Genomic DNA, 14,826 nt, shown 5'->3' on the forward strand with positions numbered 1-14,826 from the left:
ATCAGTCCAGACCGTGGGATGTACCAAAGCTTCCCTAAACCGGGTGGGTCCCTGAAGACCCTGCTCGAAGAACCCTGTCTCCAAAGGAACCCGAATCACCTACCGGTAGTTGCAACCAGTAATGCTTCGAGAAGGTATGCAGCGACTTCCATGTCGCCGCGCGACAGATTTCCTGAATGGGAACATGTTGAGACTCTGCCCGGGACGTGGCCAGAGCACGCAACGAATGAGCCCGGACACCCTCCGGGGGCGCCTTCCCGGCACCGATGTAGGCCGAGGAAACCGCATCCTTGAGCCAGCGTGCAATAGTCGTCTTAGACGCTTGCCGTCCTTTCTTATTGCCGGACCAAAGCACAAAGAGATGGTCGGAAGCCCGGAACTCATTGGTCACTTCCAAGTAGTGTAGCAGAGAGCGCTTCACATCGAGACGCCGGAGGGCCTGAGGCGCATCCGACGGGAAGGCCGGCAACTCCACCCACTGGTTCAAGTGGAAGGACGACACCACTTTAGGTAGGAAAGAAGGCACCGCACGAATAGAAACTCCCGAATCCGTGAAGCGTAGAAACGGTTCTCGGCACGAGAGCGCCTGAAGCTCGGAGATGCGTCTCGCCGAGGCTATGGCGACCAGGAACACCGTCTTAAGTGTGACATCTTTGAGGGAGGCCTGCCGCAGTGGTTCGTAGGGAGCCTGCCCAAGGAGGCGGAGAACCAGGTTGAGATTCCAGGAGGCATTCCATAGAGAACATAAAAAAAAGAAAAGAGGGAGGAAGGGGGAGATAGGGATAAATTGGAAGGGTAATGTGTTGACATGCACAGATGGGTGAGAGCTGCCTTGAAGCACCAGGATTGGGAGTGTTATCTTCAGTTGTGAGGAGGAGAATGAGGAGAAGGGTATGGAGGAGAGAAGCAGAGGTGTGCCGATAGTGACGAGGTACTCTCAGGGAGAATGGTGATGCCTGGATGAGGTGGGGAAACCATTGAAACTTGAGAGCTGTGCGCGACAAATGAGATTTGATACGGTTCCGCACAGGAGACTGGTGAATAAAATAAGAAGCTTAGGAGTGAGTGCCAAGGTAGTGGTCTGGATTGCAAACTTGTTGATGGACAGAAGACAATGTGTGATGGTAAATGGAACTTACTCTGAAAAGAGAGCGGTGTTGAGCGGAGTGCCACAAGGGTCGGTGTTGGGACCAGTCCTGTTCAATATCTTTGTGAGCAACATTGCGGAAGGGATAGAAGGTAAGGTTTGTCTTTTTGCGGATGACACTAAGATCTGCAACAGAGTGGACACACCGGAAGGAGTGGAGAGAATGAGACAGGATTTAAGGAAGCTGGAAGAGTGGTCGAAGATATAGCAGCTGAGATTCAATGCCAAGAAGTGCAGAGTCATGCATATGGGGTGTGGAAATATGAAAGAACTGTATTCGATGGGGGGAGAAGGGCTGATGTGCATGGGGCAGGAAAGAGACCTTGGGGTGATAGTGTCTAATGATCTGAAGTCAGCGAAACAATGTGACAAAGCGATAGCTAAAGCCAGAAGAATGCTGGGCTGCATAGAGAGAGGAATATCGAGTAAGAAAAGGGAAGTGATTATCCCCTTGTACAGGTCCTTGGTGAGGCCTCACCTGGAGTACTGTGTTCAGTTCTGGAGCCCGTATCTCGGAAGGGACAGAGACAGGATGGAGGCGGTCCAGAGAAGGGTGACCAAAAAGGTGGAGGGTCTTCATTGAATGACTTATGAGGAGAGATTGAAGAATCTAAATATGTACACCCTGGAGGAAAGGAGGAGCAGGGGTGATATGATACAGACTTTCAGATACTTGAAAGGTTTTAATGATCCAAAGACAACAACAAACCTTTTCCGTTCCAAAAAAATCAGCAGAACCAGGGGTCACGATTTAAAACTCCAGTGAGGAAGACTCAGAACCAATGTCAGGAAGTATTTCTTCACGGAGAGGGTGGTGGATGCCTGGAACGCCCTTCTGGAGGAAGTGGTGAAGACAAAAACTGTGAAGGATTTCAAAGGGGTGTGGGAAAAATACTGTGGATCCATAAAGTCTAGAGGATGTGAATGAAGAGAAGAGGCATGAGGGTGGCTTGCGGGAATGACGGCTACTACCTGGAGATGAATATCCTTATTCAATAAACATACACACGGTTAATGCGACTCCAACATTGCTCTATGCTTCAGTGGCAAGAGGAAATGTGTAAAAAAGCAGGGGAGTAGCTTGCTTGTTACGGCGGTTACTACCCCAAAACAAATAATGCCTGATACTTCACTTTCAAAGCATATCCAGCATAGCTCTCTGCTTCAAGGGCAGGGGGAATGAAGAAAAGATGTTTTATATTCAGACAACTACCAACAAGGACTGAATTACATAGTCTGGGTAAAACAAATAAGCATGGGTGTAGCTTGCTTGTTACGGCAGTTACTACCCCAAATCGAGCCTGATACTTCACTTAGAATTCATATCCAGCACAGCTCACTGCTTCAAGAAGAAAAGAGGATTTATATTCAAACAAAATTGTACAGGCTGGGTAAACTAGCATGGGAGTGGCTTGCTTATTACAGCGGTTACTACCCCAAACAGATTAGCTAGATACTTCACTTAGATGCAGCTCCAGCACTGCTATCTACGATGGCGGGGGTGGAAGGGAAATAGAACAAAAAAAATTATTTAAAGGGACAAGAGTAACAGAAAAGTATGAAAAAAAAAGTGTAAAACCTTGCTGGACAGACTGGATGGACCGTTTGGTCGTCTTCTGCCGTCATTTCTATGTTTCTATAATAAGAAAAAGAAGGAGGAGGTGGAAAACGTTCAGAGTTCTATAGGCTTGGAATGGTTTGCAGAGGGGAATAAGATTGGGCAGATTGAGCATCCAGCAGAGGAAGAATAGTGGAGGCATAGCTCTTCTCACAGCTTGCTGGCTGCAGTGCAGTTTATTTCTATCCTGTCTTTCTTTTTGCAGATATTTGCCAAATTATTCTATCCCATTGTCCGGGAGGGTGCATTTGCTGTTCTGAAGTCCATGCTGCTGAGCTTCCAGCATTCAACTGAGGCTTTTCATTTGGTAAGAGCTGATCCCCAGGGGATGCTTTTGGGTGTGCCAAAAAGTAAAGGGAACCATTCAGTGCAGGGAACCATTCAGTGCAACAGAAAAGCAGAAAGAGTGGAGGATAAGTATTATTTGTGCGGTGCAACCGGTACAGGTTTCATAAAACAGCTTATTGCGCAGACCCATGCTCTTCCCAGCAGAACATTATTGCACCTATTCAGAATCTAATGTTGTGAAACTTACTGTGAGAATATAGGAACCATGAGCCCTCAGTGTATGGGACAGTATGCACAATGAGCCTACAATACAGAGCGTGATCATAAAATAATATTGTATTTATAAAGCACGTTATCTCTGTTATCTCAGGGAATGCTTTAAAATCATGGACATGTTTTTTGCTTTCTCTTCTAAGCCACTTGACATTTTTTTTGCTCATGGAGTTTTTACGTAATTTCTTTATTTTTTCATTTTTTTGTTAGTCTCCTTGGAAAAAAAAAAGTGTTTTTCTATTAAATTTGTGAAAATTGAGTTTGAATTAACTTTGGCTTCTTTGCAATGACTAACAAAGAACCAGACTTCAAAAGATGTACCAGATGTTCCTACAAGATGTCTTCAGCGGATCTCCACAACCGCCGCTTTCATTGTTTGAGACCACAGCATGATGTTCTTTTCTGCACCTCCTGTGGGCCATAACATCCAGAAGAACCAAATTAACTGGACACAGCAATGCCAGAAATGTGCTTTATTTTTATAAAATAAAACACAAATGTACTTTAATAAGCACTAAATGCTTGCAAAAGTTTGCAAATTGCTGCAGAATTCTGAAGAATCTGCTACGGAATTTGTTAACTCTTGCTGCAGGAAACAAAGAGCAATGAATCTAGTGGTAGGTTCCTTAAATTGTCCCCCTGTGTTTCCCATTAAGACTGTTGGGGCATCCAGACATGACGCGTTAGGACAAACCATCTTGCTCTGCTTGCCTCGCGGTCCTCACGATCAAATCTGTATGATGAAGTGAAACCTATTAACATAGAGATTGACAGGTTTTGTGCAAGTAAGTTTTTGAGTTACCCGTACAAAACCTGATATTTGAATATTTCCCGCTCCCCCCCGCCACCAGCCACAAAAATTTTGTGGCTCCTAACTTTTTGTGCACACAAAACTTTATCTGGCAAAAAGGTGCGTTGATGGAGGATTGCCAGAGGCAGGTCTAAACTTTCGCTGGTAAGCACGCATATTGAGCATTCCCTGCCTAACGCTATGCATACAAGTCTGTCTGGAAAAATAGTTGCCTTAACTTTATTTAGGTAAAACTACATGCAAAGCTTTGTATCTGTGTATATTCAGTGGTAGACTTATCTGGGCAAGTCCTGCTGAATAGCTATTAAAAGTTACATTTATAACTTGACCTGGGTAAATTTGCTGTTTGCTGCCTGTCTGAATATTGACCTCTTATTTTCTCTGGAGACCACGAGGAGAAGGCTGCATGTATGTCATCCTAAAACTCTAGCCTCAGTTTGGCAAAATAGCTGAGCCCTATATTCAGCCACATATATGGAAATATTTAGCCCTGGGCCTTTTTCTTCCACTGCAAATAAATGAAATGGAAGTCATATCAGAATGTTTAGCTTTTATTCTTGAGTAGAATTTACTCCTCTCCATATTTCACAAAGAGGCCAGTGTCACCATGATATAATTTTTCATTGGGGGGCCCATATGTCTCAGAGATGCCAAGTTACCCACTCAAGGATTGAGATGTTAGGCCAGTCCTGTGTTGCTGAAAACCCTGCCCTGATGCACTATGGGACCTGCAGCATGGATTTCAATGAGTAGAATCAGGGAGTACAAATTCTACACTGCTTTGGAATGGAGGTTAAAAACCAGAACTGGCCTAAAATCTCACTCCTGGAACTGGGTAACTTGGCTCTTCTGATATCTCCATGTCATGGGGGACAAGCTGAGCCAGTTTTGGTTTTACCTCATTGCATGCATGGGGATGTGGTTCTGATTTCCCTAAGAAAATTAGAACTACATCTCCTGCATGCAGTGGGGTAAAATCAGAAGTGACTCAACTTGTTCCCCTTGACATGTTGCATCATGATCACCCTAATTATTACCTTTTACGTTTCATGTGTTTTCCCTTCCAGCTTCTCCCACACATTCCCAGACTGGTGAGGGCTCTCTCCTATGAAAATTCCAAGTCTGGAGACAGATGCTTGGAGCAGCTGGCTGAGCTGATCCATTGTATGGTCTTCCGATTTTCTGGGTTTCCTGATCTGTACGAACCAGTCATGGATGCAATAAAAGTAAGACATTTCATCACGTCTTCTGGGCATTGATTTGGGTATTAAATGCCAAAATCATGTTCCAGAACAGATAATTTCATAAGTGCAATTTTTGTAAATGCACTGTCTTACAAAATAGAAGCTGCTCTTAACACATCTTGAAATTTCTAGTTTTCGATGTGTAGCAATAGCAGATTTTGTGCTTTTGCTGCGAGTGCAGTGTGGGTAATATAAAGGGGTTAGGATTTTCAGTTTGGATATACCTGTAAGCTCTGAGCCAGAACTGTTAACAATCAGTTTTATAGGAGACCAAATCATGGTGTTGTCCTGTGGGGTATGTTAGATATAGGGCATGATATGGATAACAGATGACAAAGTATGAAGTATAGGGGCCTATAAGTCATTAACTGTGATTGCATTGTCCGCTACTCTGTTATCATTGTTGTGCATATGTAGGTGTATGAAGGCAGGGGCACACTCAGTACCAGGACCTAGTCCATACACAGTCCCATGGCTTAAACCTTGAGTCAAATATGTTGGAACAATTCAATTGATGGAAGTGAATGCCTATTTATGAAAATTACCTCCGTTACCCATTATTACTTGTAGATTTAAAACTACGAATGTTACTTTTGTAAGTTGTTGTGATTTTTGACTTGGAATGACAGTATATAACATTTCTAAATAAATAACTATATAAAATTAGGGAAAGTACATGTGTTAAAAGTTCCTGTGTACTTTACAACTGCATGGGCTATTTGAGAATTGCCAGCCCAGCTCTTCAAACTTTTTGCTACGTAACTTTCATTCGTCTTTCATAAACATTAATACATTCATTCACCTTTGTATGCATTCCTGCATCATACAACTAAGGTTCCAACTGAGAGAGAGAGAGAGAGACTGCACAATAATGCTTGTTGAAGGTGAAGGGTCTTGGGAGCAAGGCTACTGAAAGTCTGCCGTGTCCATATTGGAACTAGAACGGACAAGCACGGAGCCAAAACACCCCCCCAGCCTATGGACACAGACTTATATTTATCAATGTAATCTGCTTTGTTTTTCTTTTATAGGCCCTCCCAGTTCCCAATGAAGAGAGAATCAAACAGCTGCTGGGGCAAAATGGTTGGACCTCCCAGAAGAGTGAGCTTGGTCCTTTCTACCCGCGACTCATTTCAAAGTCTGACACAGGCAAGATTGGCCTGCTTAACCTGGGCAACACGTGTTACATGAACAGCATCCTTCAGGCTCTCTTCATGGCCCCTGAGTAGGTTTCTTCTGTTCTGCAGAGCTTCCTCCTTTTGTTTTTACCAAATATTTCCCTTCATGAGCTTGCTTAGAGGTAGGAAAGGAAAGGGAGGTGAAAACAAAACACATCTGCAAGCATAAAAACATGCATCCATCTCTTCTATTTTAGATCTGTCAGGTATTTAGATAATTTTGTGATTCTTCTATTCATCAGCTACTGTAAAAAAGAGCAAGAAAATAGGAGCAGGAGGGTAAACATCTCAGTTTTCGAGAGCTTAGCACCTCTTCCCTTTGGAATCCATCATGGAGATCAAATTCCAGATGTGTTCTGCAAGACCATCCAAGGATGTAGTTCACTTAGAGAATAGCCACTGCCATTAGCAATGGTAACATGGAATAGACTTAGTTTTTGGGTAATTGCCAGGTTCTTGTGGCCTGGATTGGCCACTGTTGGAAACAGGATGCTGGGCTTGATGGACCCTTGGTCTGACCCAGTATGGCAATTTCTTATGTTCTTACTGAAGGTTTTTCTCTGGGGAGGGAAGGTAAGGGGGCATAGAAGTTTCATCCTGCTCCTTTGAGCTTCCAGCTCAGTAATAACCAGGGTTGAGATTACGGGTGCTATGAGAGCTTTCATTTGCAACTAGCTGGGGATTTTTTCTTCTTTCCCAGTTCACCTGGCTCAGTTATTGCAGCAATAGTCTGCAGCTGGAGGCCAACCACCAGGGCTCCTTCCAGAACCATGCAGTCATGGGCCCTGGGTATCACCACGGTGCGATGATTGGGACTCACTTTCCACAGGGGGTCTGAACCCTGCCTCTGCAGCATCTCCAGCCCTGACCGGCCTGGGGAGCAAAGCCAGGTTCTTTGCATGACAGTATGCGCACTGCCACTGAGCCTAACTGTGGTGGTTTAGTTGTAAAGTACCGTATTTTTCGCTCCATAAGACGCACTTTTTCTCCCTCAAAAGTGGGGGGAAAATGTCTGTGTGTCTTATGGAATGAATATAAAAAAAAACAAAAAAACTAACTACAACCCCCCCCCCCCCCCCCACAAAAGACCTGCCAAAAGTCCCTGGTGGTCCAGCGGGGGTCCGGAGCGATCTCCTGCACTTGGGCCGTTGGCTTCCAGTAATCAAAATAGCGCCGATGGCCCTTTGCCCTTACTATATCACAGGGGCTAGTGCTCCTATCATGTGACAGGGGCCAACCAATGGCACTGGTAGCCCTTGTGACATAGTAAGGGCAAAGGCTATCGGCGCCATTTTGAATACTGGCAGCCGACGGTCCACGTGCAGGAGATCGCTCCGGACCCCCGCTGGACCACTAGGGACTTTTGGCAGGTCTTGGGGGGGGGGGGTCAGGAGGGGGGGGGGTTATAGTTAATTAAATTTAAAGGGTTGGGATGGGGGAGGTTTCCCACAGAAAGAGAACGATAAAAGTTTTCTGATCTGGGGAGTGGACCGAAATGGCCCTCCCCAGACCAGAAAATCAAATGGGGACAAAAAAAAATTTTATGCACTCCCCTAATTTGCTCCATTTTCACAGACGCCCGGGAACAGAGCCGGTTTAGCACACCATTTTTTTTTTTTTTAATTTTCCCCCTCTGACTCCTAGGTGCGTCTTATGGAGCGAAAAATACGGTACATTCAATTCTTGATTAAATGATGGGAAGCTTAGCCTCAGTTCAGCCAAATTCTTCATGGACCAGCAGTAACAATCAGCTCCACAAATAACCAACGGCATTTGACGGTGCCAAGGTGAATGTTTCTTGCAAAACTTAGAAAACCCTAGGAGGCTTTTCTGGACATTTGCAAAACTTCTTGTGCAACTGCCACTGCGCAGGCCACCTATTAATTTTTTTAATTTTCATTTTGGTGTCTTACAGTTTTGTCTGAATATCCTTCTGATATGTGAGTTGGCCTCTTCTGCAATTCCTTTACTTTCCCAGGTAGCTTCTGCTGCACTTCTTAAAACTTTTCTCTTTTTAGCAACAGCTGCAGTACCTAGAGTTTTTCTCTGTTATCTTTGATGAGGCTTCTTGGCAGCGCCGTTTCATGCAATTTTCTATCAAGATTTCATTTGATTTTGCAGTGTTGATTTTCCTCACCATGTCAGAGAAACAGATCAGTGGCTTCAGGTGGTGCCCCTCACAAAGTCAAAGATGTCCAAAATGGCTCATCTAAAGCATTGCATCAGATGTTTGGGCACAGGAGTATGACAACCCTAGTTGTGCCATCTGCACTAAGATGTCACCTAGGTCCATCAAGCTCCAGAAATTGAAGCTTCTTGACATCTTCGATCAACATCAAAGACTGATGCACCTTCATCAGCACTGCAACCATCAGCCTCAAAGTACCTAAGAGCCACATCATCCGTTAATGGTCTGTCAGCACCAAGAGGTCATTGACATTGTCTGAGCTAATACTGAAGAAGAGGTTCAGGACACTGGGCATCATGCAAAGGCAGCAGTGTGGAAGTATCATTTCTGTTGATGCTCAAGGCCAAGGGGCTGGTATTGAGGCTGTTACATTCTATACTCCATCACTTTATCAAAAAGTGAGCTCCGCCTCTGTCAGTGAACAAGATGCACACCACCAGGGATCCACACCACCACCATCGGCACATCCCCTATGGTCAATCAGGAGAATGTCCCCCTCCCCTACTGTATCTAGTTTTGGCGTCAGCAGTCTTCGAGCAGGAGGTGGACAGGAGGATCCTTGAGGCTATGCAGGCCGAAGTATTGTCATTCAGTGCTTTGGTGTCTGCTGTGGCACTAATAGAGCCAGTGCGCCAGACCAGGGCTTCTCAAGTTTATCATCTCATGGTACAGTTTCATATTTGCTCAATCCTCTTGGAACACCAAACTAAATTTTGCATGATTCTCACACAGCCTTCCCCCTACTGGCGGGAGGAGCGTAGCACTTTTTACCAGCGTGCCTCATTCTGCTGGCTTCAATCTGAAATCTGAATGTGTGAAGCCAGGCGGTCCGGCGGATTACAGGGCCTCACACATGTAAATATCAGATTGAAACTGGCAGAGGGGGTTACACGAGTCGGACGCACTGTTCTCCTCCTGGCAGTGGAAAGGAGGGAGGGTTAGGGAATCTGGTGGGGGAATTTGGGACACTTATTCTCTATTGTGCTAGCAGTGAGTGAGCAGATCATTTTGGCAAGAGGGAGAAGACTGGTGGATTTTCTCCATGGAAAATTATAGTAATTTACTCTCAAAATAGAGCTACACGCCCACTCTTTAAGTTTTATCACAAAATATTTTAGGCCTAGTATAAAAGCCTCCATGTCGGTGGATATGTCCTGCTTAAAATCCAACTATTCCCAACATGTATATATTTTATGTGGGAAACATGACCAGGTCAGGGACTTTGAACTGTGTCCCAGGATATTTCATCCCTCTGAGTTATTAATATTCTCTAGCAGGCGATAAGTTTCCAACCTTTGGTGTACCGGGCTTGCTCTTCTGGCTCGATGTATCTTTTTTTTTTCTCTTTCACTGTTCCTTTTTTTTGTTTTCCTTCACTCTTTGCTGCTCTTTTTCCTTCTTTGTCTCTTTCCTTCAGACTGGATATTTTAATACTTTGTCTTCCTTCAGCCTTCTCTCTTCTCTCTTCTTCATCCCCTTTCTTCTTAATTCTCCCATAGGATACCCCCACCCACGTATCCAAGGTCTTCTCTCTCTCTCTCACCCCCTATCCTCTGTCCATCCCTACCTGATCCTGACTCCCTCTCCCTCCAGCCTGGGTCCCCTCTTCCTCTCCTCTATCCAATGTTCTTTCTCCTTGTCCCTGCCCCCAGTCCCTAGATCTCTGTCTCTATTCCGAATCATTTCTCCATCTTCCCAGCATCTAGTCCTTTCTTTCTCTATCCTGGGTCCTCTTTCCCTTTCCAGCACCCTGCCCCTTATCCAGCATCCTTTCTTCCCTTTTCTCCCTCAGTCACTGGTCCTCTCTCGCTTTCTTCTACTTCCCTCCTCCCGGTTTTCCTCACTTCTTCCTTCATACCCACTCCTCCCTCTCTCTCCCTTCCTTATCCCCCCTCCTCACCTCCCCCAACATTTACCATGTTTTGCACTGCCCCCCTCCCTCAATGCATTCTACCCCTCACCTCCTTTCAGCATTCCAACCCCCTTTCCCTTCCCTCAAATCATTCTTGCCTGACTGGAGTTCGGAGTAACTCTCTTCTCTGCCGTCACCCGAGTCTCAAGTGTTTGCAGCACAGACATCTTAAGTCCTGCAGCTGTGACTCTCCAAGCAGAGCACAGCAGAAACGAGCCCTGCACTCCAGCAGCAGGTGGGAGGGGGGGAGAGGCTGGAGCAGGGAGCAGAGGCTTTTCTCTGGCATTTGCCGCTGCTGTGTGGGCTCTCGGCTCCTGCCCTGCCCTCCAGTCTTCCTTGGTGCCCTCTGTTTTCCATGGCGATAGAAGGTAGGGGCTGGAGCAGCAAGCAAAAGATTTGGGGCACTTTCCAGTAAAGTCAGAGCCTGAGCCCAGGGAGGAGGAGCATGCTGAGGCTGCCAGCACCGTGGCACAGGAAGAACTTTCTCAAAGCTCAGCAGTGTGCCCTGGCACCAAATGAGTTGACTTTGACATTGAGGCCACAGCACCATGGTTCAATTTCAATGCTGTTCATGCCAAGCCATAGCTGATCAGCTTCAGAGAGGGAAACGACCACTGTAGTGTATCAGCTTTCATACTGGAAGTCATAGAGTTCCACCGCAATCCCCTAAAGGTTGGATTGTAGGGTCGATGCTACTTCAGGCCTCTGAGACTGTTGTATTATGTCTGAGCAGTCATGGAATCCGTCCTTCAGGTCTGATGACTTTGAGATTATGATCCTTCGCTACCACAGACTAGGAGTAGATACCCACTGGAAGATCTCTCGTATCCAGGATTTGTGAAGTAGATGGCTGAGGCTGTCCCATTTAGTTTGGAGGTGTAAAGTGAACCCAGGTCACCTCATTTTGGCTTCCTTTGCTACCTGAATACCCGCCCCTCCTCCGCCTATGGAGCTAGTGGCGGTGCCCTTCTACCAGCAACTCCAGGATGTGCAGAAGTGGATGAAACCCCACTCACTCTACTTCCTGTTGATAGAAATGCAGACATGAAATATTGTGTTCAGGAGGCTCCAGGATTCAACAAGGTCTTGTTACTGCATCAGTCTGTGGAGGCAGGTTTGTTTCTCCCTTGAAGAAATGTTATCTTCTATATATTCCAACTCCCACCAGCAACAGAAATCAAGGCCTCACGAACACAACCACAAAAGCCCAAAGCCCCAGTCAGTAACCCAGACAAAACTAGGGTGGGGTTTTGACTGGCTCCACAGTTCATATCCAGGATCCTATTCTCAGTGCCGGAGAATCTTCCTGTTGGCTGAGGTTTTATTTAAACAGCCCCTGTTTACTTCAGACGGTTGAGTATTCTGGATAATAAAGGAAGGCAGCGGATTGAGATTTTGGAACCCCCAAATCACCCTCTGAAAGAAACTTTTTTTCTGCTTCTCACCAGGTGATGCTAAAGATCGAGCTCTTCTCCCTATTGCAGACTTTGAAGGGGTATAGAAGAGAGCCCCTAGAACACCTTAAAATACTGAGACAAATCATCCAACCCAGTCCAAATACTACCCAGAGCGGGATTCCAGGTCACAGGGAGGACCAGACAAGCCCAGGAGGGGAGGAAACACCAGACACTATGCTAAAACCTTATGTGCTTCAATATCCTAACTTCTGAGACAGACTTCACTGTTTTCTTTCTGTAAATAATAAAAAAGTAGGTTTTGTGAGAGAGGCTGGAGTCCAGAGTTGTTGTTTTTGTCCTTCGGCACTATTCCTGAAGCCAAGGGCCGCTCCCCATCCCATCACATATGGTGTTAGTGGTGGTGGTGTTTACTGGTCTAAGCCCAGCACAGATTGGGGACCCATGCCACTAAATTTATTTTTGTCTTCTGGTCCTAGATGCAGCAGCAGCAGCCCTGAGACCCGAATCCATCAGGCTAAAGGGCCTAGCCCTGCCTGGATAGAGAGAATTATAGTGAGTCTGAGCTGGATAGACTACATTTTCCTTTCCCTGGGAAAAAAGTTGTTTTTTTCCGCTGTGTTTTGAATAAGGCAGTGGTTCTCTGGAACAGAGAGGCGTTTGCCCTCATTAACCCAGCATGGAGCGTTTACTTCAGGGTCTCACAGAGGGGCAGCAACAACTGTAGACTATCGTACAGGACTGGTAGGCCCAGCAGCAAGCACTGCAGGAGTGCATTGACCAGCAATAAACGTCACTGGCAGCCCAAACTGTGCAACCTACTACAAATTGGCCTACTCCGCTAGCCCCCATGATATCCAAATTGATTCCAGGAGAGGATCTAGATTTTTTCCTAGTGAACTTTGAATGAACAGCCCAACTGGCAGAGCCCACGTGGACCACATTCGTTGGTAATCTCTGATAGGCAGCAGCCAGACTGCCTTCCAGGCTGCAAACCCAGACAGAATGGCCAGCTATGTAGAGATTACCAGTAGCAGCTCTGGCAGGGAATCCTCCAGCCTGGAGAAAGTCCACAGAGCCTTTTCTACTGGTTAAAAGATATAGACTGGAAATGGCTACAGCCTGAAGGGAAGATGCGCACTGAAATGGCCAAACTGGTCCTTCTGGAGTAGTTTTTGGATGATTTGGATCCACCTGTGCAGCAGTGGGTATGCCAACACGTGAAGCTCATCCTGGAGATAATCTTGGAAGTGGCTGATGCCTTCCACCAAGCCCAGTTGATGCCAGAGCCTGTCAGGCTGCCAGAGAGAGACCACCACCACCACTGGTCCCAAGATGCCTCAGTTTGAAAGCAAGATGGCCGCTGTGGATGTCAGAGAAAGACCAGTTTGGTTCTTTCTACCGGCCATGGTACCTAGGCCCATGGTCCTGCTTCACCTGCAAGTATTGCTGGATGGATGACGAACTGATGGATGTCAGTCTGATGACCCCACACTTTTGCAACTTTGTGGACATTCCACACTCAGGATTCACCAGTTTTGAGATTCCAATGGAATGGGATGGCTCCCCTACACAGGCCCTAGTAGACTCATAAAGTAGTAGGAAGCATAAAAACTCTCATACGGGGGGAACTGGTCAAGAGAGTACAGTACGGTGACTCTTACCTGTATTCATGGAGACCAGCAACAATATCCAACCAGCTTGGTCTCACTGAATAACCTGGCCGGACAAGCCAAAATAGAAATGTGATTACTTCCATGGCTCCCATACCCCATCATTCTTGGATGCGATTGTCCAGGCTTTGGGCCTGGCTTATTACTGGACTGGCCACCTTGACTCATGATGAGGAGGCATTCCTGGAGGTCTTCCACCAATAGAACCCGAATTGTGTGTCAGGGAACCCAAAGTACCAAAGCCCCAACAGTAGTGCTGCCAGGAAAAGCTATGTATTCCAAACCCCTAGGGATTGCTATAGATTGGGGCCCCCTGTCTGTCTCAGGAAAACCAACACCCCAGAAACTCTTTAGTTGTCCCCCAAGAATGGGATGGGAATGGTAACCCTGGGAATTTTAGATGCACATAAACTGAAAATGAGTCATTCAATTTTGCCCAGGAACATGTCCAGATGATACGTGGGAGGCTACTCCCAGGGTTAGACACCCATAATCTGACTCCATCCATCTTTATAATTTGGAAAGAATTAGTGTATTGCAGGGCTTCCTAAACTGTGGGTCAGGACTCCAAATAGAGTCAGAAAACTTTCAGCTGGGGGTCACAAGTGCCAGCAGCATTAATAGTGGAAGGCAGAATGGGGCCTGTGAGCCAGCACACACTCACAAGCCTTGCAGTGGCCCCACCCTTGTATGAAGTTTTTGTGGTACTAGGAAGCCCTGAATGAGTAGAGATCAGGGCCACTGGAGGGCCTGTGAGCATGCACTAACACACAAGCCTCATGCTGACTTTCATTAATGTCACTACCATTTGCAGATCACTGTCAGTCTTGGGACTTTGCAACCGTCGTTGCCTGACGGCTTCACTCCGCCTACCTTTCTTTTTCTGCGGCGACTCCTGCTCCTTGTGGGCGTCTGGTTGCCGCGGCGTCTGCCCGCCATCCTCTCCGGCGTCCCCGGACCTATTGGGCGCTGCCTCCCGCCATGCTCCTCAGGTACCTTAGGGCGCGTGTGCCGCGCTGCCCTCATTCTTATTTCCTCTATGGCGCGAACCTCAGGGTGACGTCACGCTGTCCGGATAT

The 14,826-nt window shown here is 46.4% G+C and overlaps 1 protein-coding gene across 1 annotated transcript in view; it reads left to right on the top strand.

Moving 5' to 3' along the window:
* USP35 (ubiquitin specific peptidase 35) overlaps positions 1–14,826 on the top strand; it is a 67,802-nt gene that overhangs the window by 36,197 nt on the left and 16,779 nt on the right. Inside the window, exons 5-7 of the mRNA XM_029602204.1 lie at positions 2,971–3,072; positions 5,205–5,363; positions 6,413–6,606. Coding sequence (XP_029458064.1) covers positions 2,971–3,072; positions 5,205–5,363; positions 6,413–6,606 — 455 coding nt within the window. The remainder of the gene's footprint in view (positions 1–2,970; positions 3,073–5,204; positions 5,364–6,412; positions 6,607–14,826) is intronic.

This window comes from Rhinatrema bivittatum, chromosome 5, assembly GCF_901001135.1.
Source record: "Rhinatrema bivittatum chromosome 5, aRhiBiv1.1, whole genome shotgun sequence".
In the NCBI taxonomy this organism is placed as follows: Eukaryota; Metazoa; Chordata; class Amphibia; order Gymnophiona; family Rhinatrematidae; genus Rhinatrema; species Rhinatrema bivittatum.